Source organism: Aplysia californica, unplaced genomic scaffold, assembly GCF_000002075.1.
Source record: "Aplysia californica isolate F4 #8 unplaced genomic scaffold, AplCal3.0 scaffold00734, whole genome shotgun sequence".
NCBI lineage: Eukaryota > Metazoa > Mollusca > Gastropoda > Aplysiida > Aplysiidae > Aplysia > Aplysia californica.
In genome coordinates this window covers 311,819-339,764 of record NW_004798004.1, presented here as the reverse complement: position 1 = coordinate 339,764, position 27,946 = coordinate 311,819, and the positions used below count along the sequence as shown (strand labels likewise).

At 40.5% G+C, this 27,946-nt stretch overlaps 1 protein-coding gene across 2 annotated transcripts; it reads right to left on the bottom strand.

Moving 5' to 3' along the window:
- Positions 1-27,946, bottom strand: LOC101852575 (ral guanine nucleotide dissociation stimulator-like 1). Of its 2 annotated transcripts, XM_013088391.2 has the most exons (17): positions 27,734-27,946; positions 24,321-24,413; positions 23,327-23,538; positions 22,684-22,746; positions 21,907-22,091; positions 21,156-21,289; positions 20,581-20,796; positions 19,030-19,133; positions 17,081-17,165; positions 16,550-16,639; positions 14,814-15,055; positions 13,880-13,948; positions 10,078-10,224; positions 5,333-5,453; positions 3,960-4,112; positions 2,413-2,521; positions 1-1,501 (listed from the first exon to the last, which is right to left on the bottom strand). In XM_013088391.2, the coding sequence occupies exons 1-17, from the start codon at positions 27,758-27,760 to the stop codon at positions 1,353-1,355; spliced, it is 2,199 nt and encodes a 732-aa protein (XP_012943845.1). In that variant the 5' UTR covers positions 27,761-27,946; the 3' UTR covers positions 1-1,352. The 2 variants fall into 2 exon arrangements, with proteins under 2 accessions (XP_012943845.1, XP_035828433.1); XM_035972540.1 differs by lacking the exon at positions 10,078-10,224 and having other exon boundaries at positions 27,734-27,945.

Sequence of the window (27,946 nt, the reverse complement as noted above, 5' to 3'; positions counted from 1 at the left end):
TTTTTTTTCAAAAAAAGAATCTACGTAATTTCAACAAAATATAGCATGGGCAAAATCAAACATGTCAGCACAAAGCTATTGCAGTGATCCCTGGCATAATTTATATAAAGTGAAACTACAAAGTGACAAACTGATAATAACCAACTAAGCACCTTTGTTGTGAATTTGAAAAACTGACCTCTTTCCCCCCATAACATAACAGTAGAGTATAAAAAAATAAACTAACTTGCTTTTTCCGCATTGGTAAAAAAAAAAAGAAAGACAAATAACGAGTTTTACACATATTTTAAAAAAATAAAGACAGTGGAACTAAGTAAGTAAATATCAAGACTAAAGTCAAATTTCACAAAAATCACACTTTCTAGAATTTACAATGGCATTGTACAGCTCTTACTCAGCCTTGTTCTATGCAAAATCAATCAAATATATTGTACATTATATTTTTTTAAAAGGCGCCAACTCTCCGAACAGGTGAACTACGCTGAAGAGCGATCCGAGTAGAAAGTAATGCAGTATAAATTCAATAGACATCCAACAACAACAACAACAGAAAATGGACTAGAGTTGTTGTCACTGGCCAACGGGTATGTTCTAGGAAGACCAACTTTCATAGTTTGGTTTTTTTTGGCGTCGGCATCTTCTCTACAACATTTATAGCCATTTACAACAATAAAGAGGAACACAGAGTGGTACCCAACACCCATTGCGTTTTTTGACCATCAACAAATTCTTTTCCTTGCTGCTCTCTCTTTCTCTCTCTCTCTCTCTCTCTCCACACACACAAACACACACACATGTGATGCTTTTTATAGAAACGGCTATGACTTTAACACAGTCTATTTTGCTGGTACTTAACTCCCCCACAGCCAAACACACATATACAGACAGAAAATGAGAAGGCAGCCATTGTCATACACTTGCACAAACTGTTCAGAGCGATCCCATGGAAGCCAGAGATATATTCTTATCAGTGTACAAGCTTAAGCCTGGAACTGCATTGAGCAGTTTAAGTAATCCTTATAGTAATCAATCTTTGATGAGCAATGCTTTCCCCCTCAGGCACCTTCTGTCTGCCTTCGCGATTCTGAAAACAAAACAGCGGAGGGTCGGGTCACATTTCCCCTCAGCACCTGATTGCCAACACATTTTTACATCCGCTATTTATAACCTCTTAATCCCGTTCAGGGAAAACCGAGGCGTGAAGTGCATGAAAGAACCACTTGTAGAGACAGAGAGAAAGTGATACAGCGACACACAACATCACGGGGAATAATCATAATGCTTTCCTCTTCCTCTAAACTGAATCACAACAGGGGGTGGGGGGGTGGAGGAGGGGCATCATGAATGGGTTGTCACACGCTGGACTTCTTCCCCGACCGCCGTCCCGTCTTTCGCTTGTCCTTGCCCTGGTCATAATCTCGCCGAGACCGCAGGATAAATTTCAAGTCCACAGAGTTGTTGAGAGCGTAGAAGACATTGGCGCGCTCGGGGATCAGAAGCTCTGAAATAACACAATATAAAACAAAACTAGCTACAGAACACAGTGTTTGACCACTAACAAATAGAAGAAGCTACCAAAAAAAATTACTACTTTTTTACAGTATATATACTGGTGATCAAAAGGTACCACTTTTTAATTTAATTTTTAAAAATCTAGTCTTTTTAAGTCTTTATTCTCCTCCTTTCTTTTGAGTTATATTTAGTAGTCTAAAAAATAGGTCACGTTACGAAAATAATATTTTGGTGCGTCAATTAGTGTTCACAGCACCAACACTTTAAAAAAGAAAATTTGCATTTTTTCCCCCAATCTGGAACAGTCAGAAACATTCTCAGCTTTCAGGGAAGCATGCAGTGCAAGCTGCAGATTACACATGCTAAAATAACAAACTGACAAGATCTCTCAGTCTTTACACAGGTACCATTCCCACCTGGATGGGAGCTTTTAAATGTCCAAAATGTGGCAAACTTTTCTCTGACAGAATTCGTCATTTGAACCTCTTAATTCGTCTAACTCTTCTATTGCACTGGAGAAATATTCTCCTCTGCAGATGTTTTGGTCATCATCAGAATTGACAGACAAGCTATTGTTATCATTGTTCCCACATGGGTGAGGAGAGGAAAATATGCAAAAAGTGCCTTTTCCAAGAGTCGGATTTAAACACAACCTTACTAATGAGAGTCCAAGATTTGTTTTAGTAGAGATTTTACAGCACTCGAAACTGCATAAGGTCATATGAGTGCCAGAGGATTAGAGGTGTTACAAGAGAGTAACAAACATAAAAAAGAAGAAGGGGAGATGAGGGCGATAGATGTTTGATAGGAAAGAAGCAAACCACACCAAGTCACTAGCCAACCACCCACTGGACAGACAGACAGACAGACAGACAGACAGACAACAGACAACAGACTGACCTCCGTCGGGCAAGAGCTGAAGCAGACAGAATTGGTCGGGCCGGCCATCCACCCCATACTTCTCCAGGATCTTCTCAATCACCACCTGCGTGTGGTCACTGTTCATCAGCTGAAATGGACAAAACAGCAGAAACCACACTCCATGAGCAGAACCTCAGGAAGAAATGGGACTTTTGACATTTGACGTTTACAACACCTGCTTTATTATCCTTTCACTGTGACCTGATGAGCACTAATCTCATAAGTTTCACAAGTTACTTATGAAGAAAGATCTACAACATGCTAGACGTTTCGCAAATATAGGTCACAAATGGGTTTGTTTGTTTTGGTACGCATTTTATGGCACTTGCAACACAATTAGGACACATGAATGCCAAAAATTAGAGGTACTACAAGAGAGCGACAAACACAAAAAAGAATTAGAGAATAGGACAATAGGTGTTCGATAGGAAAGAAGGACTAAACCACACAAGAGCACCTGCCAACCACCTGCTTTGAAAACTCCGAAAAACAATCTGTATACAAGAATCTCCATTGGGATAAAAATTTTGGCTACATGCACTGCAGCGCAAAGTATGCAGTTTTATACAATTTTAAATAAATATACACTTGCATACTTTTAAAAAAATGTAGAGTTGAACCAAAAGCAGGAGAAAAGTGATGTTCTTGACTCTTGTGTCAAGTTTTTTAGTTTTAGTAAAAGTTTTATGGCACTTGCAACACAACAGAGTCATACAGATGCTGCAGATTAGAGGTGTTACAAAAGAGTAAGAAACACAAAACAGGAGGAGAGATCAGGTCAGTAGATGTTTGATAGGAAAGAAGGAGCAAACCACACCAGAGCATCCGCCAATCATCCACCGTGTCCAGTCTCCTCTATAAACCTTACATAGCTTTCGCACACAACACTGGGCAGCGTGCATTCCACATCGGCTAACACAGACAGTACATCACATAAAAGCTTACTGACAGTCAGTGTTTAACACCCCTTTCAAAACTGTTAGGTTTTTAAACAGGCGCAACCTCCCGATTTAACGTCCATCTCAGACAGAACTAAGTCAAATAGGTGGAGAGCCTTCAAAACTCCCCAAAACAATCCAAGATCTGAATGCCTCGTTCCGGGAATCGAACCAGAACCTTCCACTACTTCGTCCAGCATGATACATATTGAACTAATGGTGTGCACTACCCTTACTAAGACAATCATTACAAATTGTTGGTAAACAAAAGGTACCAAAGAACGTTCAAAGGCGCAACAATAACAACAGGGATGGATATAAAAATGTATTCGAGCATGTGGATTACCCAAAGAGAGACAAAGAACTAACAAAGGAAAAGACGAGTAAATGAAACAAAAACTGACACAATAACTGTTATACAGTGTTGACAACAAAGCAAGACACACAGTAAAACCAAAGCAGAGCACTTAAAAAAAATTAAGACTGACCATTGGTTCCCTCCACCCACCTACCTACCCCACAATGGGCTAATTCAAATTCAAATCTGAAAGAACTTGTGACCTATCTCCGCCATAACGCGGGACTCACCATAATGCTTTTGTACACATGAGTCGTGTCATTCTGGCCCGTCTCCATGGAAACTTTGATGACATAGGAATCGGATGACTTGAAGGGCGTGTGTGTTGAGGGGGTGTCGCTGTCCGAGGATATCACAGATGACGTTGATGATGAGTGGGACAGCTGAGGAAGAGACTGAGGATTTTACACACCTTCTTTAGAGCAATTATGACTTGCGGACTCTAAAAGATAATAATAATAATAGATTGCATTTATATAGCGCTCTATCCCATACGAAAATAAGCTCTGAGCTCTTTACATCAATCACATGATCACTGAGCTAAATACTGCATTCAAACAAGATAATAATTAATTATATAAACGCAAGGACAGTAGTAAAAACAAAACAAGTCAGCACTTACTAACAAGCTACAACTAAGAAAGAAGATCTCTTCCTTGTTCCCTTTACCCTTCTATTATCTCCATATACACAGTTTGTCAATATTTCCTGATACACACATACCCATACACAACACCAACAATAGATTGTCAATATTTCGTACCCCCATCAACATAATTTACATGACTTACGAGGTGGAGGCAGACTGCTTTGACCTAGTCTATCAGGGCCAAGCCAGGCGGAGTAGGAAACAGCATGCGAGCAGTAAAGTGAAAACACTCGCTAACATAGACTTCCCCTTGAGGAAATCGAACTCACATTCTCTGCGTGCAAGAGCGGAGAAACTATCCACTGCACCACATACCCCAAAGCCACACGCATACAAACACAACATAATTAACTTAATAGTACTGTCAGCCTCAGTTGTGGCAGTTCCCAAAATAGATGAGAATAGGGCTGGCAAATGATGCTAGCGTGTCGTATGAGGCGGCTACACGGCACATAAGGTTGTGGCTGCTCAAAATGAGTCATCAAGCCCTCCAGGTTGGGGGTTGGGTCGGGGCATGGGGTCAACACCTCCCCTCATAAAAGGGCAAAATGTTGCAGAAACACAGAACGGAGAAAACTATCTTTACTTGTAAAGAGACAATGGAGCTGCTTCACGTTTTAGGGAGGCTTTTATTTTAATGTAGTTTTTTTTATGCTTCCGTTGACACAATTTCGATCATTTAGCAAGCAGGGTCGGAAGTCCTTCATCGTTATGGCCAACCCAGGCTGAAAGGGATACATCCCAGCAGAAAAAACAAAATACTCAATAAAAATTTTCTCCCACCCCGGAATCGAACTCGGGTCTCCAGCGTGTGACAGCAAACCACCTATCCACTACAACACAAACACCCCTATAGGAAAACTTGCCCGAGACAGAAAAGGAAGGAGATTACTTGTTTGTGGCCTATGAGTTGCCGAGAGTGAAAGACATTGATGATGACAACAGTCAACTCACCAGAGGTCCTATAGAGGCGGCAATGGTGTCCGGGATGCTGGCGATACTGTTCCTGTCCTCCGAGCCACACGAGAACAGCCCCAGTTTGGAATTGTCGATCTTGGAAGGCTTGTTCCCCAGGCTGCATAAAGACAAGAGTGAGAGGAATGTTCAGTACCAGGTTGTTTCCTACGACCCTCAGGTGTGGCACCCGTGTCATAGTTCATGGTAATTCAGTATGATAGTGGGTGACCACACATTTAACAAGGCAAAGATATGGACAACATCAACTCTGAAACGACGTAAATGAAGCACTCATCAATGCACCAGCTGCATAGCAAAAGAAGACTACAATCATAACAATACTTATAAAAAACTAACTCTTGTGCCCAGCTACAAAAAATAGAGGTAATCTCTAAAGCTGAACACTGCAAATCTTGTCATGACATTCCATTAGAGAAACCAAGCCAGAAGAGGCATGAGAAATTCAGACCTCACTCAGATTCAAACTTCTGGCCTCGAATTGTTGATAAAGTTCACCTTTGCCATAGCTAAAGAATATTTTGTGGTAACGAAAAGAAGGATGAAAATAACAGATATGTACAACAGAGATTTTAGGAAAAATCCCCAACAGTCACACACCTTATATCCCCTACTCTACTACCCTTCTTGCATTGGGGACAAAGCATGAAAAAACTTTGTAAACAAATGAAAAACCATGGCTTGAGTTGTAGTTAAGGACGAGAAAACATGACAACTGTCGTATAAATTTTACAAGTAACATACTGGCATAATTACAAATGATTTATGACCCCGTCGATATAAACTGGATGGTTTAGAAGAAGGCTGCGTTCACCCTGCTTTTCAGGTGCAGCACTGGCCATGTGGAGCACTTCTTCCCAACATGGAGACAGAAACAGTCATTGAAATAGCTCTCCCCCATGGCAAACCAACTCACTTGTTTCTAAGGTACAAGGTGAAAACCTTTCAACTCAAACTATGATTGGAACAAATGAGGCCATAATAAACAACATAACAAGAACAAAAAGGAGCAGACCACACCAAAGCACCAACCAACCGCACCACAAAAAAAAGCTTAGTATTTGGACAAGTAACAAAAATAAACAACTGGTAATTCTATGAGTTTAACACCCGCGTTCAGCACTGTGGGGTAAGTCAAGAGGTAAGACCACCACATTTAACATTCATCTCTCCAACAAGACTTTGCAAAAAGGGTGGAGAGCCTTAAGAAACTCATAAAAATATCTATGTTCAAGAATGTTCAACTGGAGACACCCAGACCACGGCTATCACCACCAAAGCCCTGTGTGATATCAAGTGAGCGAAATGCATGCCGCAAAGCGAATGAGCATGTAAAATGTCTGACATGACTTTGTGTTTCTGAGTCTACAAGGATTAGACCGATGACAATTATGTTGGATCCGAGTTAATTGGACTACTCTAAAGCAACAAGAAATAAGAAAAGACAGTAGCACAATCCATCAGCTCTACTCATCAACTACACACTGCAGAGTATGACTGATTGTTGTACTTGCAAATGTTTTAGCAATGTTCCCCCTATCAACAAATTTAAGATCATGAAGGAGGTGGTGGGCAGTTGCAGCCCTGCTTGTCAGGGACAACCCTATCTGAGTGAGATACAACATTCCTGCAGAAACAGATACTCTATGACACAGATTTTTGTTTGTCTGTGTCCCGATTTTGGTGCCGATATTTGTAAGTTATGTAAAATGGAGCCAACATTGTACAGTTTGTTATGATATGACACAGGTCTGCCCACAACTAGGAAATCGGACTCATGCGTATTGTGTTCAAAGAGTCTAACTATTACACCACAGACGCCCAGTGAAAGATTATTTGAGCAGGTATACACACATGCACGTATGCATGCTCGCACGCATTCATGCATGCACACACACATACACACGCACGCATGCACACACATGAATAAGGGCTTTTGGACATAACGGTTGCATCACAGTGTTATTGTGATATTTATTTGTATGTTTCTCATTCTCTAAAGATATTTATTCTAGATATGAGAAATCTATCTTTCTTACTATTTGCTTTGTTGCCCTGATTGTAGAGATCAGCTTCAGTAGACAAAAGCCTGATGAGAACTTTGACAACTTTGTATTCCGAATGAGCATAACATGTCAATGAATGGAGTCAATGTGTAGTTTGTGTTGAATCTGCAAGGTTAAGACAATGGCCACACTTCTCGTGGGAACAAACTAAAAAAACAAGACAACCTTTACACAGAAAGTCAGTAAATTAACAAATTACACTAGAACATCCCAAAATCCCCTTGTCAGTGAAGTGTTGCACTATGAGTCTAAACAGGCCGATCTTACCTGTATGACTTATACATCTATGCATTTTGCTTACGACCCAGAAGCAACGTAAACCCATGGTGTCATGTACTTTTTGAGTTGTGAGGAGCTTTAGAGAAATATATCAACATATTGGCCATGTTGTTGTAAGATACATGTATACAGAAACAATTACAGGACAGTAAAGAAGAGGTACCTGCTTAGGATGCCCACTAGCCAGCCATACTAAGGAGCAATTACTAAAGGAGAGACACATAACCACAACAACGCCCATATAATGCCAGGAAAAGGCAAGACAGACAGACAGACAGACAGACAGACAGACAGACAGACAGACAGACAGACAGAATAGTGAAGAAGTAGGACAGACACGACTTGTGGCACCCTCAAACCTAACCACTAGCTCAGATTAAACAAATTTCTTGAGGATGAACTACACAGTTTATACAATCTTATTATCTCCAATGCATAGTAGACAGAAAATGAGCGCACTACACAAGAAAATGAACATTTTATATGTCACATGAGATCATGCTCTCATTCACACGTACAGGCACAACAGTAGCAAAACCTGCGAAAGAGAAATAAAAATAGAAGAGAAACCCAGGAGGATATGTGTGAGGAGGTACATGAAAAGAAACTTAAAAGGGTTAATGAGCACAGTGCAAGCTGAAACAATTTAATTAGGGAAAAAATATATTGCATTACGAAAAAACAAAGCAAAGAATTTGATACACGACCCAAAATATTCACAGTTGCAAACGCCAGGGTTTATCAAATATACAAAGGAGTTTGCTATGTTCTATAGTATTCACAATGGTGTATGTATGCTATGTTTTATGGTACTCAAAATGGTGTGCACTTTGTTCTATGGAATTCTCAATTGTGTAAGCTATGCTTTACAGTACTAACAATGGTGTGAACTATGTTTTATGGAGAGACCACTCAGTAAGCTTATGAATAGCGCCTTGTCAGCAGGGGAGCTCAGGCCCTGCTATTGCGTCATCAGGCTGGGAAAATCATGCTCTGGAAAAAGTGAAAGGAGATGGAGAAAGAAAGAACAAAATGGGGTATCAAAAGAAGAGACATAGACATAAAAATGGGACAGGGAGGGAAAAAAAAAAATGTCTTAGGCACAGATATAGTCAAAATAACAATTGGCCTAGCAGTTGGATATTTTATGGGTCCTTTTCTGGGCGGTCTCTGTGGTGTGAGTGTGAGTGTGAGTGTGCGTGTGAGGAAGAACTTGAGGCATGAAGTCAATTCCCACTAAGTGAAAGTTGTGGAAAGTGCTATGAGCCAAGTCAAAATGAAATTGAAATTTAAAAAAAAACCCACAAAATTCATTTGCATGTGACTTACAAGACACCTTACTCACACCATCATTATTCTACAGTCTACAAATACCACATTGAAGGTCAAAATGATCTCAGGGAAATATGAAGCACTCCGATGACCCACCGACGATAGCAATGTAGCCTAGTGCAGCACCTTTTATGAGGCGGCAAAGCATACCAACACTACGCACAGGAAAAAATTGTTAACTATGTGACGCACTTCACAAACTATATTAGGAAACAGCACCTAAAAAACAGCACAGCAAGTGTTAGAGGTTACAACGCAGATAGTTATGGCGGAAGTGCCCAGAACAGAATATCACATAAATTCATCTGTAGAGAATCATTCAGAAAATAAATATGCAATCAGACAGATAAAATATTACACATTATGCGCAACTTTTTAAATCTCCAACAGGGCTTTATGTAGGTTTTGGGACAATAAGACACCTTCAACGGTTTGCAAAATGACCAAATCAACTCCAGGACAGTGAACATGAATCGAACCTCCCATATATTTGAATTTGAAAAATAAATTAAAAATCATTTCACAGTTCAGCTCAAATATAAGAATTCTGGACGGACACATGACACTTCTTAGTTCAAATAGAAAAACATTAAGCACATTAAACCCCCACCTAAAATTCGCTTTTGGAGAATAACTAGACCTTAAAATGATTCAAGAGAAATATAAACTTAAACCATGGAGCTGTTTCAATTAATTATCTAACCGATAACATTTTGAAATATGGGTCACCAAGGGCCTTAAATGCATGGCAGAAGATTTAAGTGAAAGGTTACGCTTGGCAGCATACATTATATCAAAAGGAAACAACAAAAAAAGCTACATGATAGAAAAAGGGTGTTCAGAATTGGCGACGGGTATATGGAAAGGGTGAGAGCTAAAGCAACTAAGCAGCTATGGCGGCGGCAGCAGCCCTAAAAAGAAAAAGAAAGAAAAGGTGGGAGGGGAAAAAAGAGTGACAAATTGAGTGGCAGCTAACACTCTTCAAGGGCTAGCACAAGAAGATAAAACAAAAAAAGATGAGTGTAAAACCCAGCACATCTCACTCACCACTCCGCAGGGGGAGGCTCGTAGGGCGGTGCAGCTGGGCTCTTCGGGCTACGAGAAATGTTCGGTTCTGAGAACCTGGACTTACAGGCAAAACATGCATACAACTTAGCTGCCGAGACTCTCCGGCGAAAGGGCGGTCCATTGAGGCTGCAGGGAACATGCAATAGGTGGGAGTAAGAGGGAGGGGAGGAGGGAGCGGGGGAGAGAGAGAGAGAGAGAGAGAGAGAGGGAGGGGTGTAGAAATCACACGCATGAATGACAATCACGTTGAACAAAATTCCCTTATTTTTCCGCTGGAGTCAAAACAAGCTGGCACCAAACCGATTTTGCTCTCTATCACTATTGATTAGAGAGCCAGAGTTAGCAAATTGTCGGCTACAAAGTTTTTGACAAGCGAAGCCACTTTTGTTTCATTACCAGAGGTCTATGAGTTTTCGCTTCAAAACTATTATACCAACCCTATCAGCGGCTGAGTTTAGTGAAACGACTAAGAAGAGAGCAAGCAGCATGATACCGAAACTGACTGTACTCTTACAAGATTTGTTATAAAATCCCCTACAAAAAACATAGAAAACAGATCTGAGAGGGGAAAAAATATCACTTAACTTGTCCTGCCCGGACATTGAGCACCCATTTCCCACAAAAGATATGACAACGAATTATTTTACGACATCAGTAAGATATGGCTCAATGCTTTGCTGCCAGACGTATCTTAACTTTTAAGACAGAAAATTTGCCCTATAAAAGTAACGCTTGAATTCCAGTTGGGGTTGACTTTCCTACCAAAGCAAACATGTTCATTTCTCCACCAGTACGTACACAGCATAAATTCCTGAACACAAACCTAATCTCGATATTGGCGTAGAAACCACTCTTAGGGTTACTGTAAATTTCAATCTAAAGATGTAAGCCTCATTTTGAAAGCTTGCACAAGACATTTAAATTAAGGTCAGAACCGAGACAAACACACTGCTTCACTACTCATGCCAGCATCATTCGAGTGTGTTCAGTACACAGAACTGAAAACAAATTTGACTTTGAGATATGAGATTGTGGGCAGTACCAAACCTTCCCCCCCCCCCCCCCCCCCCAAATAACTGTATCTTAAGACTCGGAATTTAGCTTTAGGATTTTATTACAAAAGAGTAAAATCGTCCGTCTTAAATCAGTCTTAAAAATAAAGAAAACTAAATTGACAGAACAAGCAGGACGCAAGGTCACAACAAGTGGCGAGCAGCAAAATGAGCTTGCAAAAGTGTGGACACTGAAACAGTTTAGAAATCTAGTAGCAACACAGGCCCTAAATATTAACTAAACCATACAAATTTCAGTGCATGAAACTACAGGAGTTTATAGCTGTGAAATTCCTTTATAATAGAAATAGCTCGCGTGATGTGAGAGAGAGAGATGCATACACATAGAGGGCGAAAAAAGCATCAGTTAACAGTGACTCAGGATGAGAACCATCACATTTTGCAATGGAACATTCAAGATAATAATCAACATTACTAAAAGTTAAAGGAGGGAGGGAGGGAAATGAACACACAAGAGCACCCACCAGCCACCCTGTGCTTGAATTTTGGTTGTGTCCATGCGTTTGAATGGAAGGAGGGAGGGGGGGAGAAGAGAGCGAGATCAAGAGCTAGAGAGAGTGTGAGAAAAAAGGCGAGAGAGAGAGAAAGACAGAGAGAGAGAGAGAGAGAAAGACAGAGAGAGAGAGAAAGAGTGAAAGAGAGAGAGAGAGAGAGAGAGAGAGAGAGAGAGAGAGCGAGAGAGAGAGAGAGAGAGAGAGAGAGAGAGAGAGAGAGAGAGAGAGAGAGAGAGAGAGAGAGAGAGAGAGAGAGAGAGAGAGAGAGAGAGAGAAGCAAACTGGAATGCAAAATATACCACATTTTCAAACAGGACAGCCAGAGTTTAAACATTTCCAAAGTAACACTGAGCATTGTTTGATACAATTTTATACTAAATAAAAAGTCACAAAGAGTGTAGGATATTGAAAATACTTAAACAGAGCAAAAAAAACAGATTAGTAACCATAACAAGCATTCCTCCAAAAAGTATTAGAAAAAACTTTTAGTAATTATGCCTTCAGATTTTTTTCAAAAACATGCGAAGGTATATTTTTAAAAATGTTTGTAGTAATTATACCAATTAATTTCTTAAAAGCCATGCATACATAACGAACCTTGGGGCCATTTTTTCCCACATGATATGTTTATAAATATTTATTGACAAGCCTATTAAACGATGAGTCACAGTCTTGAGAAGGATAAACAAGTCCAGGATAAACCCGCACAAAGGGAACAACTGGAGCCAACAAACACATCTAAAACAACGCTGAGCCAGAGACAGAAATATGTGGACAAAATTTCAATCCTCACAAAAATCACAAAGGCAAATGAGAAAAAGGGAAGCTGTGGGAAGTGGAATGGGGGGGCGGAGAAAACAATACTAGGGGTGCCACCAAACGTATCAGATCTTGCCATTACGAGGTAAATTTTTACTCAGCAGGTCATACAATAGGTCAATATGCCAACCATCTCATTTCCCCAGGTATGGATTAGATAGGATAAAATATATTTTACTGACCCTGCACTGGAAGAAATTAACAGTCAGGATATGAGGACGAAAGCAACATTGAAAAGAAATAGAAAAGGCAGACCTCATCACAGCACCCACAAACTAACTTCTTTTGGAAATAGAAACCTTGACACCATGTACGAAGAATGACTTATTGCTTTATGGTCTCCAGGATGTAAGCATGATAATTAGTTCTAGTTAACTAAAAGTGGACCGACTGTTTAAAAAAAGAGATGTACACTTAAATGGGCTTCCTAGAAAGTATCAGACAGCCAAAAAATGAGCTGCTGACATCACATACTAAAAAAAAATTATTTTTTTTAAACTTGGCGAAAACTCTTATGAAATAATCTACCAAATTATAGTTGAGCTTCCAAAAATATCTAGATACTATATGACACCCCTACTTATTTTAGGCAAGATGGATCTTGAGCAGGAAGCTATGCCATATTAGGATGGACATTTTGAAAAGGTTTTGAATAAAGGGAAATTCTGGAACTGGGGCAAGGGGCGGAGGGGAGGTAGGGTAGAAGGAGGAGTACTGAAGTTGTTTATGGGAAAATCTCGACAAGGACATCTGAGGTATTTTTCAAATCGACTCCTCCGCAGAGCATCAAGGATGCACTCACAGTCACTGTTGCGAACACGGTGAAAATCTTAAAAGTGGTCTGTTTGTGGGTCTCGTCTATACTTTTATAATACACATAGTACATGTTTTGTGTTTTTTGTAGAAGTGGAATGAAACTCAAAACCTACCTGCTATTTTACTGACGCAGGGTTTTTTGTTTTTGTTTTTTGGGGGGCTTGTTTTTTGGGGGGCTTGTTTTTTGGGGGTTTGTTTTTTTTAGGACGAACTAAGATGTACAATTCACACCCAGTAGGAAACATCTGTCTGTGCTCCAAACACACACCTCAAAGTATGCTGGTGTATCTCTAGAGAGTCAATGCACAAGTGCTCAGGCAAACAGGCCCGACAGCAGCCGAGGGTAGAGTTTAACAACTAACCGCCACACTTATACTTCTCCATATTTCACGTTATTTTGTTTGGTAAGAGTAAAAAATATTCGCAAAATAAGTTACTAAATAGTAGGACCAAAGAATGAACTTCAAACACAAAACCAGAAATAAGGACAGCCCCAGCCCCCTGAAAAAAAATGAAGAAGTCAACTCAGCACCCCCTGTCCATCAGTCAGTCTGACTGCCAGCCCAGCTCATGCATTACCTTGCAGACTTTTTCTTGATCTTGGCCGAACTCTCAGAAGGCGGCTCCAGTGAACAGGAGAGCTCATGACTGAAATGAATTACAAAAAACCCAAATAAGAACTTCCGTCAAATTTTTTTTAAACAGTTTTATGTAACAACAGTTTGTCATTCAATGTCCAACGATGACCAAGTTTCAAGTACCTACAATCTGGATACTGGATGCTACATATTAGTTTCATTGCATACGTGCCACTCTCTCATAAAGACAATCTGGATTAATTTAGTTTTTCAGCACTTGCAACACAATAAGTTTATATAAGTGCCGAAGATTAGAGGTGTTACAAGAGAGTTACAAACACAAAATGGAAGGAGGCGAGACAAGGATGACATATGTTTGATAGAAAAGAAGGAGCAAGCCACCCCAGAGCACCCTCTAAAAATCTGAATCATATAGGACAAGAGCTGCTTTGACTCTGATTGTAAGGAGCTACCCAAGATGCAGGGGCTTGATCCCAACAGAAAGTCTGAGATTTACGATATAACAATACCTTTCCTCAATAGGAATCAAACTCGTTTTAGTTTTAGTAAGAGTTTAACTGCACTTGCAAAACAATATGGTCATATAAGTGTCAGATCAAACTCGTAAATTCTGCACTTTTGTTAATTCTGTTAAGAGTTTTACTGCACTTGCAACGCAAATAGGTTTTATAAGTTCCAAGGATTAGAGGTGTTACTAAAAAGTAACATACAAAGAAAAGGAGGAGAGATAAGGATGATAGATGTTCGATAGGAAAGAAGGAGCAAACCACACCAGAGCGCCCGCCAACCACCCACCCACGCATATTTTACATGCAAGAGCTCGATCTGGACAAGCACAATTATGTGTTACATTGACCTCACCTCTGCTACGGCTAATGAAGTCTTTCTTCCCCCCTCCCCTCAAACGCACTCACCTTTCGGTATCAGAATACGTCCTGATGGAGTTGAACCACCTCCAAAAGCGCTCATCCTCCGAGATGTTATAAATAGAAGCTGCCACCTGAAGCAACTTGATCTGTGCGATGACCTCAAACTCTTTCCGTCGCTTCTCAAAGTTGATGAGGCCCTCCTCTGTCGTGTCCGGGCACGCCGAGTCAATCATGGTCAGGTCTGTGAGGAACGTGCCCAAATAAGGCACTGTGCCTTGAACTATACCCTGGAACCCACAGAAAGAGACATGTTCAGGAACTTAACGCAAGGTTGTGTGTCAACTCCACTGCAGCAATGTAAAGAACATGACTGACTCAAGGCCAACATTGAAACAAAAGTATGAGAGGAAAAGAAAAGTATGAAGGAAAAACAAATGTGACTTTGCAGTATCTCCCTTGACAGGTCGGTTCACTCAGTCACTTCAACCTCAGATCGTCCTTTTTGTTGCGACAAAAAAAACCTGAGTCATTGCTATATGCTATGTTTTTTTATTTACCATGTATGGTAGAGTAATAAATTAATCATTCATTTTTCTTTCCACTAGCATGACACACTGGCCATAAAGTTTTGGTGACATGAACTTAAGGGATTCAAGGGGATCAAGGACTGGTGATGGGTCTCATTTAAATATTGAGAAATGCCTAAGCGTCTCAAACAGCTTCTCCCAATCCAGCCAACCGTACCTGCCCGTGGTGGTCCCTGTTTCCACTGACACGGCTCTGGCCAATGGCGAGTTGTCGGCCCTAACAAACCAACCCCCCCGTTTCATAAAGGAGTTAAAACAACAGGATGGGAGCAGGTGTGGCCCCACAAGGTGCAGCAGAACCCACTGATGTGTGGTAGACGCTATGCTCCTCACTAACACACTCCTACTCTCCCTTGAGTGGGTGTCTAATCTACCTAACACCTCTACTGCTTTTTATCAACACACCCTCTGTGGCTGAGAAGGTACCAGCCAGTTTGAGAGTGTCTGGGTGCAGGGGATGGACCGAACGGAATGCCTGACTTGCTTTCTGACCGTGGACCTCTTAGTAAAGGCACAATGACCCAGGACGTGACGATCCAATGGCTTTCCCACTTGGCCAATACCTCATGAAAGATTAGAAAACTTTAGCCAGTAGCCATTGGTGGCGGGGAATGGGCAACATGAACCCTACCGGAATTACACGGTCACAGGGCAGTTAGGTCTTTCCAGTCTCATGAAAACCCCTTGTACCCTCCTATCCTCAACATGAATGGCCCCTTCTCAGGGTGGGCAGGCAGTCCACAGACACCCCAGTCCACAACAAGAGATTCAAAGTTTTTACATCAAGAGAGGTTCTAACTGTACAGTCCATGCAACATTTGTTTAGAGTCTATCTACTCCAGAGTGCTGGGATGGGAATAAATTTTCTGAAAAAGATTAGAAAAAATTATTATCCTCGTTATTTACAAACTTCAACTTTCAGCATATATGTCACTGTCACAGAAATCATCTGGAGTTAATACAGTCCTCTTCTCCCTTTCCAACTGAGCACAGCATTTCTTTTCAGGAACCCCCGGGAAAGAGATGTGTGCACAAAAGAAAGCATGAGGGGAGGGGGTGGGGGGGGTGAAGCTGAACAGCAATTGAAATGAATTAGCCTGAAAACCAATGTCATCCTTTCAATGACACAACACACAAACTTGCAGAGACAACTGAGCAGCCTCAGAACTTATGATGACAAAAATCTGAACTTACATTATCGATCCAAGAACGCCTCTTCTGAAGATTTTTCCTTTTCAGGGACTTGCTCTGGGAGTCCAAATCTGGGAATTTCGCAGTTGCCTCCTGGGAAATATTTTAATAACGAATGAAATTCATACCATTGTACTGCGCATCAACTGAGATTCATTCATGTTTTGACACTATCTTTAACGGAAATTGGGCTGAGGGTTGAAATTACACAAACCCAAGCTTCAAGTGATGAAAGCAATTAGATGTGTTTAGTTTCGGTAACTGACGGGAAAGAAAAAATGCCTCATTTTTCCAGTCAGTTATCGAAACTTGACATACCAGAGAATTTGCATAAAGTACTTTTTTAAATCAAATGACAGCATTTAATATGATTCTTAATCTGTCTTTCAAATGTTCTGATCATTTAAAGTTGAAATAAATTAATTGATATTGAATTACAGTGTTATCATTGTAAGAAAATAGTCTAAATATCCAGTCAGTTACTGTGGAATAGCCCCTATAAAGAGTAGAAAAAAGAAACATCTCTTTTTTTACCTTCATCAAAAGCTCCCTCGAATTCAGCTGGTTGTTCTCAACGGAGAAAATTTCACTGAGCTCTTCGAACAGTACCATGGAGTCCCTGCAATCATATTGACAATGTCATAGAAGGAAAATGTTGAACATAAACTTTTTTAATAATTTTTTTTTCTTTTATTCTGCTCAATTTAATGTGATGTTGAATATAATAAAATATGCCTTTGAATTCATCCTAGCATTTTTCCTGGAAATGACATACATTGTTGCAAGTTCATTGGTATTAAAATACCACAAAACAAAACTTACAGCACACTGCATAAGTGCAACTGCCTGGCCTGTTTTTTCAAGTTCATTATTGTCTCGTTAATTATACAGACGAAACCCACTCTAACGGCCATCTGTCGAAGACAATCATCTGTTCAAACCACCATTTCTCATTTCTCCACTTGCATTTTGTTACATCATAATCACTCTGTCCAAGATGTCTACCTCTCTAAGACAGCCACATCGCTCCCCGACAGTGGGCCGCAGTCTTGTACAATTTCAATTGCAAAATCCTCCAGCTCAAAAAGGTCATCATCCTTACTGGCCTGAACAAAACAACTAAGAGAAATAGGTCGGCACAACAATGTCCTCCCGTGTAAGGGAAAAAAAGATTATCAGACAGACAGAAACAACAGAGACACAATGTAGCAATGCCAATCGGGCTTTCCCGCGAGGCGAAAATTTGGTCCCCGTTTACGGGCGATTTTGCAGACCCGGCCGAAGCGTAGGTGACTAACTTTGTCAACCTCGGTCTACTCTATTTCCGAACCAATCCGAATGAAACTCGGCAACCAATCAGAAAATAGGGCAAACTAATGATATGTGGACGTTGAAGTTCGTACACATAAATTAACCTATACTTTTGGTGTCGGGAACACTTTCGTATCGTGTGCACCGAAAACTATAAGGAGTTTGAATTTCAACGCCCAGATGGTAATAGATCTATCTATCCTCTATAGTGTGCTCAAATTTGAGAGTTCTGTGTCAAGTAGTTGTTTAGACCCGATCGTAAATCTACGACTACCCCCCTATCCAAAGCGGCTTCGCACGGAGACCGGCCATTTTCCCCTCACTCTCGTGGCAAATGTATGTGACCTACAAATCCCCGCATGACTATTCCGGACCCGTTCATTGGTCACTTGAAATAGGGCAATGGCGGGCGCGCGCATCCGGTTGTTTTTCTCTCTATTCCCCTGTAACATCGCAATGGGGGTATTCCGAGGCGAGGTTATCTCGTCTCGGGGTGTTCGCGTCTCAACGGGGAAAAAGAATTTTTAATTGTACGGCATGCTAGATTGAATTAACTTATCTTTTACAGTTGGCATGGTCTAAAGTCATCATAAAAAGCTTTGCAATTATTTAGTCACGCTGCCGACATATATTCTGAAAGATCCCATGTTGTGATACGATGCTATAAATAAAATGGACTCATCCCGACACCCCTTTTTCGCAAAATCGTAATATGTACACCACAATTTTAATTATAACAAAATAACTACGAAATTGGTAGTAAATCTGACTGCAGAAATGATTTCTACACTCAAAAACACATCGGGTAGCCAAGTTTCTCTCGAACACTCGGATTAGTTACCGAGATATCGTCGATTTTCTTACAGAATCTGCTACTGCGTGGTCCACTTTTTAGGAGTATTTTCCTATATGTGGGTCATCCATATTTTGCCGACCTTTACAACCCCATAACTTTTTTATTTATGAACCGATTCTCAAAATTCAAGAAGCATGATTATTAGAATTGAAAATTCTTTCTTAGGTACCAAAAAAAAGGGGGCAAAAGTGAAAATTTAAATTTTCATTGGCATTGCTACACAATGCAGAATCAGCACCTGCCATCAGCATCCTAAAAATCCAGGCGATAGAGAGAGACCCGAACCCCCTTCTCATTACACTAGAATTGATCTTACTTGGAGAGAGCTGACCACGTCTTTCTTAGTCTGTACACAGCATGCGACTGAAGGCCGGTGATGATTGCTTTCAGAGAGGAAAAGTTCTTGAGCTCTCGTAGGTCCTGAGAAAGGCATAGCAACAAAAATTTTAGGCAACTTTATGAGAAAAATGTCCGACTGAAAGCACATTTTATTATGCACAAAACAATCTATAAAGACTACAAATTCAATAATTACACACCTTGTACTAAACCATATATTTCAGGTTTGTGCAATTCACAGGAACTAACTGTCTCGGCAGAATATTATAATATAAATATCTTCACCAAAAATAAATGGACCTGGCACTTATTATTTCACATTATCCAAGAGCCCATAAAATCAGAAAACTATAAGGACTTGAGTTTCCTATCACAAAAAGTAAGACCATTCTCACAGTTCACAGACAGCATTCTCCTGAACATAACAAAAAAAGAGAAAAAAAAAACAGGGGGAAAAAGTAGAAACCAAAGCAACAAAAAATCCTGAACATAGAAACAGAAGAAAAAGAGTACAGTAGTCTCCGCCTAAACGCACGCCATACAAAAGCATGCTCCGCTCAAACGCACGCTTTCGTCATCTGACGGGTTTTTTACTATATAATTTAGACGTACAAATGCACGGTCACTCCCTCTAAATGCACGGTCACTCCCTCTAAACGCACGCTCCAATCCGCGAAATACGCCGACAAGTTAAGCTTGGCAAGGGGAAATTTTCACTACAACCTGCACAGCCTGCATAAGACAAGCCTAGAATTTACTAGAAAACCCGATATTTGGTGAGAGCGCCCCTCACGCTGTACAAAGAGAGTGATGGACTGCGTTTACACACCCTACTTTCCACTGACACATAGGTCCCGATCTAGGGCTGGTCGGTTAAATGTTGAGAGGGGGATTGGGGGGACTGAAATGTTTTTTGATTGGTCACTGGAAATGTATCTTTGAGAGAAGGTTTCTAGCTGGTGTTTGAGTGACTGCGTGTAATGTTTAGTTAAATCAAGGCCTGATGCTCGACACGCGCGAATGCCATAAAACACTAGACAGGCCTCTATAGGATTTTAAAGATTAGCCAAGTAAGCATAATCAGCTGCACTCGAAGAACTAATAACGTACTTGTTCAACAAATCGCAAGAGAAAACGTTTCTTGGGGATGATTCTGCGGACGTGGCTGGTCCGTTGTCTCTATGACTATGACCAACAGTTTCCTCTTAGGCTATCTGTTCCCGACATTTACAGTGCATATTCATTACATTGAGCATGTATTTCTTCTCCCCCCCCCCCCCCCTCCATTTAACGCCTTTGTATTCTTAACCCCTGTCGGGGAATCCTTCACAAAACAGTCACGTGTCGTCACATTATCTGCCAAAATGACCCCCTCCCTCCAAGGGAAGTCACTAGAGTAATAAGGAATTGAGATGACTGTGTCCCTTCCTCCCCTTGCAAAGGTTCAAGTAAATGCATGCTCCGTATAAACACACGCTAAGGAGCCCTCCCGAGCACCGAGCGTTTAGGCGGAGACTACTGTATATACCTGAGCAATGGTGATCCACTTCTGCAGCACTTTGGCCCTCTGGGAGCTCTTGAGCTCTCTGGTCTTGAGCAAGGTGGCGATGACGCGCAGGGAGACATTGTTGAACTGCTGGATGGTGGCCTGGATGCTGGGGGCATCTGTGGCCGTGCCTTGCTTGTCACGCCGTGACCACACCGCGCCAAGGCAGTGGTGAGGGATTACCCGAAGAAACAGGCCCTGGGGACAAGGTCAAAAGGCTTACTCAAAAGGGTTTAGGTATCATGGTAAAGTTTGAGTCACAACGAGAAGCAACACTAAGGCTGTAGTTAATGCTGGGGAAAAAGCAAAGCAGACAATCGGAAACAACAGGGTGAAGTTCGAGTTGGAAGACCAATCCACCCCACATTTCAACAGAAACAGTCAACAGAAATGCGGAAAAGAAATGGGAGACATTATAAATGCACCCTCCCCCCTACAACCACCTGAAGTTCAGTTTAGAAAGAGTTTTACAGCGCTCGCAACTGCATAAGGTCATTTGGACATGCGAAACATAAGTTGGTTGCTGCTTAAAGGATTCCATAAAAAAAGTCTCTTACCGCATCCCTACAGGTGAGCTGCTCAGCTATTTTCCGACAGGAGATTTCCAACAAGGCAAGAGACTTACTGCTGTCCGTGTCTACTGGGTGACCGTTGCCTTCTGAGAGGGAAAAGGAGTACTCCAGCTGCTTGGCTGAAGACCAAAAACAGAAATGACAGAATTGAATTACAGTGATAGAAATGATAGAATGACAATGACAAAAGAAAAGAAAAAGAATTGCAATAAAAATAACAGAAACCATAGAAAAGCAGTCACAATGACAGAAGTGATAGAATATCAAAGACAATGACAGACTTACTCAATCTCACACAGAGAAGGTAATCTTGTTTAAGTGCAATAGTATTGAGCATTCCAACTATCAAGAAAAACATACAGAAACAAGTAATATTCTCTTTCTCTCTCCCACTCTCTCTTTCCTCCAGCTTCTCTTGATATTAGTAAAGTTAGCAAAACTCTGGACCAACTGGAAAGTCTCAGGATGGATCATGGAAATCTAGTACAGTATTTTCTTTTATGCTACGCCAATGTACACATTTTCACCAAGAACCAGGCAAAAAACATATGACCATGTTCTTTACCATAGTTTATACTTTGCTCACAACTCATTTTTTGGAACTGATCAGCATTCCTCTTCACTCAAACTGACTAAGAAAATTTTTTTCTCCATATTGACTTGCCCATATTTCAACTTAAAAGTTCAAAACACATAAAGACAGAAATGTCAAAGACAAAGTTTCCCTATCCCTTACCTGCAAGCTCAACATCTTGTTGTCGAAATCCTGCCAACACTTCCTTGACCTTGCGGCCGATCCCACTCCCGGGAGCGTAGTCATGAGCAAATTGCTCCAGCCTGTGGAGGCAGGTGTACTCTGGGCCCACATGAAAGTCCTCCGGGTAGGAATCCAGCCATACAAATATCACAGATTTTAAGGACCTGGAAAACAAAATGTTAACCTTCAACATCCATCCAAGTGCTTGTTTCTTGGAAACATCAGTGTATGATGGATGCACTGCCATCTTAATAACATGTTGTTCCCACGGAGTAAGCATAACAACAGCAACAGGTCATTTAATGCTGGGAAATAGTAAGATAGACAGAAACTACAGAGAGGAAGAGAAAAAATATTACTTACCAGTGGCACCCTCTAACTACCCGTAGTGGAATTAGCAATGGCTTTACGAACCAGACAGTTTATTGGTGTTAAAAGCAGTTTGTGGGGTAAAATATGAATCTATTTTGAGTAAAGAGATGTACACTGACACAGCCTTTTAGAGACGGGAAAAATGCCAGATAAGAAACAATAGAAGGGAAAAAAAGAAGTAGGACATACAAGTGAGAGGTTGCCCCCAACCACAAAAATATATAAGATGACAGGAACTCTGAAAAAGGCAGTAAAAATGGCACACCATTTCAAAGAGCCAACCAACAACCTATGCAATCCAGTAAGGACACCACAGACAGCTTTTCATGAGTTAAGACAAACAGCAAGTGGAAAGTATGAGAAGCTGATGATATATAAACTTACCTCAGCTGCTGCTCGTGAAATTCTGTTTTTTCTTCTTTTGTTTGTGATCGTAACTGTACATATCTGGGGGGGGAAAAAAGAAACAAAAAGCTTGTATTTTCAAGTCTCTCATGGACTAGCAGAAAAGGAAATGTGCACTGACCATCTTATGAGCATAAGTCTAACTTTACAAACCACTAGCGCTCAACATAAGGAATTGAGTGAAACCCGCTGAAATCTAGCTTCTGTTTCCCTCTTATCTCATTGCAATATGATTGGAAGGTAGGGGCAATCAGAAAAAAGCATTTAACCTGCCAGCATGTGTCACATTCAGCTATTCATATGAATAGCACCTCTCCTCCTGCCTCTGTCCAAATTAAGTCATTTTCTCGAAGGTGTGGGTCAATTTAGAGGATAAAAATCTTGAACATCTCAAATATGCAACTGACTTCAGGGCAGGGTGACTTGCATTATAGGAATGACAGGACATCGTTCTAAAACATTGCCTAAAAAGTTCGTTTTAAGTCTGAACAGTCACAAACACATATCAATGCTTGTATTGTCAATAAATACCATCGATCAGAATATGAAGCCAGTGTTACAAAACATTTCCCTGCAAAGCCAAAAAAAAATAGCCCTTTTCTCCCCCTTGTATTTTGCTCACCTCTCGATCAATGTCTCCAGCACTTGCTGAGGTGTTGCGAAAGTCCGATAGGTAGCTAAGAAAATGTTTACATGGCTGGAGTCCATCTCGCCCCGTGTGTTGGTCAGACTTTCCACAAGCTTTTCCAACGTCCCCGCCTTGATGACCCTGACCTTGTGTGTCTCCCACATGAGGTGAGAGAACTCCGAGTTCTTCTCATTTTCGTCTTCCAGCTGGAAAGGCAAAATATTCACTTTTCCATAGATCGTAACTCTGAACTAGGTTTTTACAGAGGTGCATAATTTTAAACAACATTGCATTAAGATCTCTGTCTATAGCTTTCTCTTTTCTTTCCACAACCATAACACTTTTGCTCATGCCTCAGTAGATAAATAAGATAAGTCATATACAGGTACTACATAAAAGTTTGGAATATTTAAACATACATTTCTGCAACATATAAATCCCCAGATCACAGAGTACGAAATAAGCCACATTACTTTTTGGAAATCCCTGCCGATTCAACATGGGGTCTATTTTTGTGGATGTTCTTTTCATAGAATGCTCACAAATGCATAATCAATAATACATGCAATTTCAGAATAAAATGATAAAATGAGCTAAGACAGTGGCCTCCCTCTGGAAACTCGTCATCCGAAGGTTTAAAAATATGGCTTTTATGCAGGTATGTCTTTAAGCCAGATTCCAGTCCCAAAAGTCACCAGCCAGCTCCTTCTAGTTAGCTTCCAGGTAACCACCTCCTCTGTTTACTTTCAAAAAATTACCTGTTACATTGGTACCATTTGTGAAAACTGGTCTGGCATTGCCTGAACAGTTCTTTATTCAGTAACAGTTATCCATCTGCTCTACAAAACTCAGAAGTAAAATTTTACCTGCTGACTTCGCATTTTCTTCAAAGCATCAGACTGACAAACAAGTTCACAGTAAAAAAAATCTATAATAACCATGGAGACTGAAATCAATAAATTTTCCAGGCTATATTGAGAAAACATACCCGAGTCTGGGACAAGTAGGTCACTTTCTTCAGGAAGGCATTGTAGACGGCTCCGGTTTCCTTTTCTTCCCGCCAAAATCTACTAGCATCATCCTGTGAAGAAAGTGTACACATTTTTTTAACAAATGACACAATAAATGAGAACAAAATTTGTTTCCTGAGCTTAACAAAAAGTTAATTTAGTTATAGACTACCATGACCTTTATCACAATTGGTAAGATGACTTCTCCTCTGCATAACATAATTGTACTCTTTTTCTTTTTGGTATACTTTTAACCCTTCTCCAGTTTGCAATGCATTTAGTGTCCTCAATCTGGTCAACTTTAACCCTGATGTTGTAGAATGAATATGCACTTCTTTCCTTCCTGAGAAGCCATGAACCCCTGCTTTTTAAAACCAGATGCTATGCATGTAATTGTAAAGCTGGGGCTAACCATTTGTTGACGGGGGGAAAAGGTTCCAACCATTCGGAACCATTATGATTTGTGACAAGATAAAAATTGTCAACAAAATAAGAAAAAAAATGTAGTGTCAATTTCCTGTGAACACTCTTCTTTTTCAGAAATAGACTGCTAAATAGTAGGCCTACACATTTCACAACCCCCTCCCCCCCCTTTCCCCCACCATCAATCCCATACTACCGTTCAACAGCAAGCAGGCAGTTTGAACCACAAAAACGAAATTAATCCATTCAGTTCAGTGTTCAGGCTATACAACCATCTTTGTGACATCAGTAATGGTTTGGTAAAGATTTTAGAGCAGCAGTTGGGGGTAAAAAATCAGTAATATTATGTCATGTGAGTTTTCAGGCTCTGCTTATTATTATGAAAAAAATAAAGTCACTGGGGAAGAGTAAATTATATATATATAATCCCCCCCCCCCCCCCCTTATCTCTGTGTACACACATGCGAATGCTCTCAAAAGTGTATACACACAGTTCCCCCTTAAACCTCTCTTTCAAAAAACTTTGGTAAGATTGAAGAATACCGGACCAGCAGACAGGGACTACTCTTGCCAATGTCTCAACCTTAGGAATTCATGATTTTCCCCAGTTTTTAATATCTCTCAATAGAGAATCTCGGACCGGTAGAACTATTCATTAACAATTTGTCAGGGGGGAGACCCCCCTGAATCCCCCACCCTCTCGCGCAATAATATGAGTGGTCTGGTATTCTTCAATCTAGCAATGCCAATGAAAATTTAATTTTTCGCTTAAATAGCCCTTTTTTATTTGGTACCTAATAAAGAATTTTTAATTTTAAGAATTATGCTTCTTGAATTTCAAGAATCGGTTCATAAATTTAAAAGTTATTGGGTTGTAAAGGTCGGCAAAATATGGATGACCCACAAATAGGAAAATACTCGAAACGGTGGACCACGCAGTAGCAGATTCTGTAAGATAATCGACAATATCTCGGTAATTAATTGGAGTGTTAGAGAGAAACGCGGCTACCCGATGTGTTTTTGGGTGGAGAAATTATTTCTTCCGTCAGATTTACTAACCATTCTGTAGTTATTTCGTTATATAATTAAAATTTTGGTGTACATGCCAAAAAGGGGGTCGGGATGAGTCCATTTTTTATTTATAGCATCTTATCACAACTTGGGATCTTTAAGAATATATGTTAGTAGCGTTACTAAATAATGGCAAAGCTTTTTTTGATGAATTTAGACCATGCCAACCTTAAAAGATAAGTTAATTCAATCTAGTATACCATACAATTAAAAATTCTCTCTCCCTGTAACAGGGGAACAGAGAGAAAAACAACCGGATGCGCGCGCCCGCCAGTGCCCTATTTTCAAGTGACCAATGATTGGGTTCGGAATAGTCATGCCGGGAATTATAGGTCACACACATTTGCCGCGAGAGTGAGGGGAAAATGGCCGGTCTCCGTGCGAAGCCGTTTTGGATAGGGGGTAGTCGAGCATTTATGATCGGGTCTAAACAGCTACTAGACACAGAACATTCAAATTTGAGCACACTATAGAGGATAGATAGATCTATTACTATCTCGGCGATGAAATTCAAGCTTCTTTTAGTTTTCAGTAGACCCGATACGAAAGTGTTCCCGACACCAAAAGTATCATAGGTTAATTGAAGTGTTCGAACTTCAACGTCCACATATTTTCTGATTGGTTGCCGAGTTTCATTCACATCGGTCCAGAAATAGAGCAGACCGAGGTTGACAAAATTAGTCACGTACGCTACGACCTGGTCCAAAAATTCACCCGCAAACGGGGACCAATTTTTCGCCCTGCAGGAAAGCCTGATTGGCATTGCTATTCAATATTCCCAAAATATTAAACTAAGAACTAATAGTGCCTTCTGTTTTAAACATGCTTCATTCATCACTTGCACCGTAACATCTAAGAGCAGTTGTTTCTTTTCCTAAGCTGGACCCCCTATAATAAGAATGTAAAAAAAGCATATATTTGATTCAAGAGACGCACATTGATTATGCTATCATTTTTCTCTACAAATAACATCAAGAGGTGAATAAAGCTAAAATAGTACACACATGCTCTGGACATTACAAATATAAAAGTGGCCACATTTATAAGCCTACCTCTGTGATTTGTGAATAAAGTGGCCCCACTAACACACAGCGAAATACACTTGAACCTCCTCTAAAGGACAACATTATGTTAGATATCACAATCACCTGTACAAATAGGCACTTACCATTTCTCTACCTTTTGTGTATCTTAAAATTACATTTTTATCAAATTTTAGGATGGCCCTTGTGTAAATTGCAATTAAAGAGGAGTCCTATATTGTCTACAACTCTACCACTTTTCTCCTTGATAATGGGTAGACATTTTAGAAAATTTCAAATAAATTCCTTGATAAGAATCATCATGCAGATGCTTGCAAAAGGGGGCTGATCCCCTTTCACTCCGCCCCTTTCACTCTACCACCCTCTCTCCCTGATGTGGACAACTCTAGACTCTAGGTGTGTGTACCTAGAACTGTGTGCTATGAACTTTACATTCTTGTTGGGCCTAAGTAGTGAGTGGGCCAACCAATTTTTGTTGTCATGGTAATCAAAACTAAAACTGAGCCCATGTGAATACCCTACAGAGATGCTAATATTGAGAAAAGTATGAAGTAACCCTGTCACTGCTGCAATTCAGACTCAAACAGCAAAGAAAATTAGTTTGCTTTCTTCAGTCAGTGATCAGTGCAGCTTTCATTCATTTCATTGTCAATACCCCCCCCCCTCCCCCGACCACACACTAGACCACAGCCACGGACAATGTACAGCTACTGAATCAGTGAAGATGGCCTAGGCCTAGATCTAGATTCTAGAGTTAGCAAGTGTTGACCAGTGTCCAAAGTATAAAGGCTAGTGGAGCCTAGACCTGAAAACAGTGAAGATTAGAAAAATGAATGAATATATTTTTTCCTTACCTGTTGCTCGGTAGAGGTTGTTTCCATCCCTTTATAAAGTGGGATTAAACATTTTTGAGCTCTTCATGTTCTCTTTTTAACTGTATGCAACAACAAATAAGATGCTGCCCTTTAGCAGAGGCAGTGGTTCTTTAGTAGCATACCCAACCCTTCTTATCTCAAAGATAACAAACTAAGGAGGAAACCAAAAATCATTATTTGGTAGTTACTTCC

Bases quoted from the DNA above. Each gene is read 5' to 3' on its own strand.
- LOC101852575 (XM_013088391.2), bottom strand. From the start codon at position 27,760: ATGGAAACAACCTCTACCGAGCAACAG. The intron at 23,539-24,320 runs GTATGTTTTCTC...TTGCCTTTCCAG, and splicing joins CCTACTTGTCCCAGACTCGG to CTGGAAGACGAAAATGAGAA. The intron at 22,092-22,683 runs GTAAGTTTATAT...TTTGTTTTCCAG, and splicing joins TTTCACGAGCAGCAGCTGAG to GTCCTTAAAATCTGTGATAT.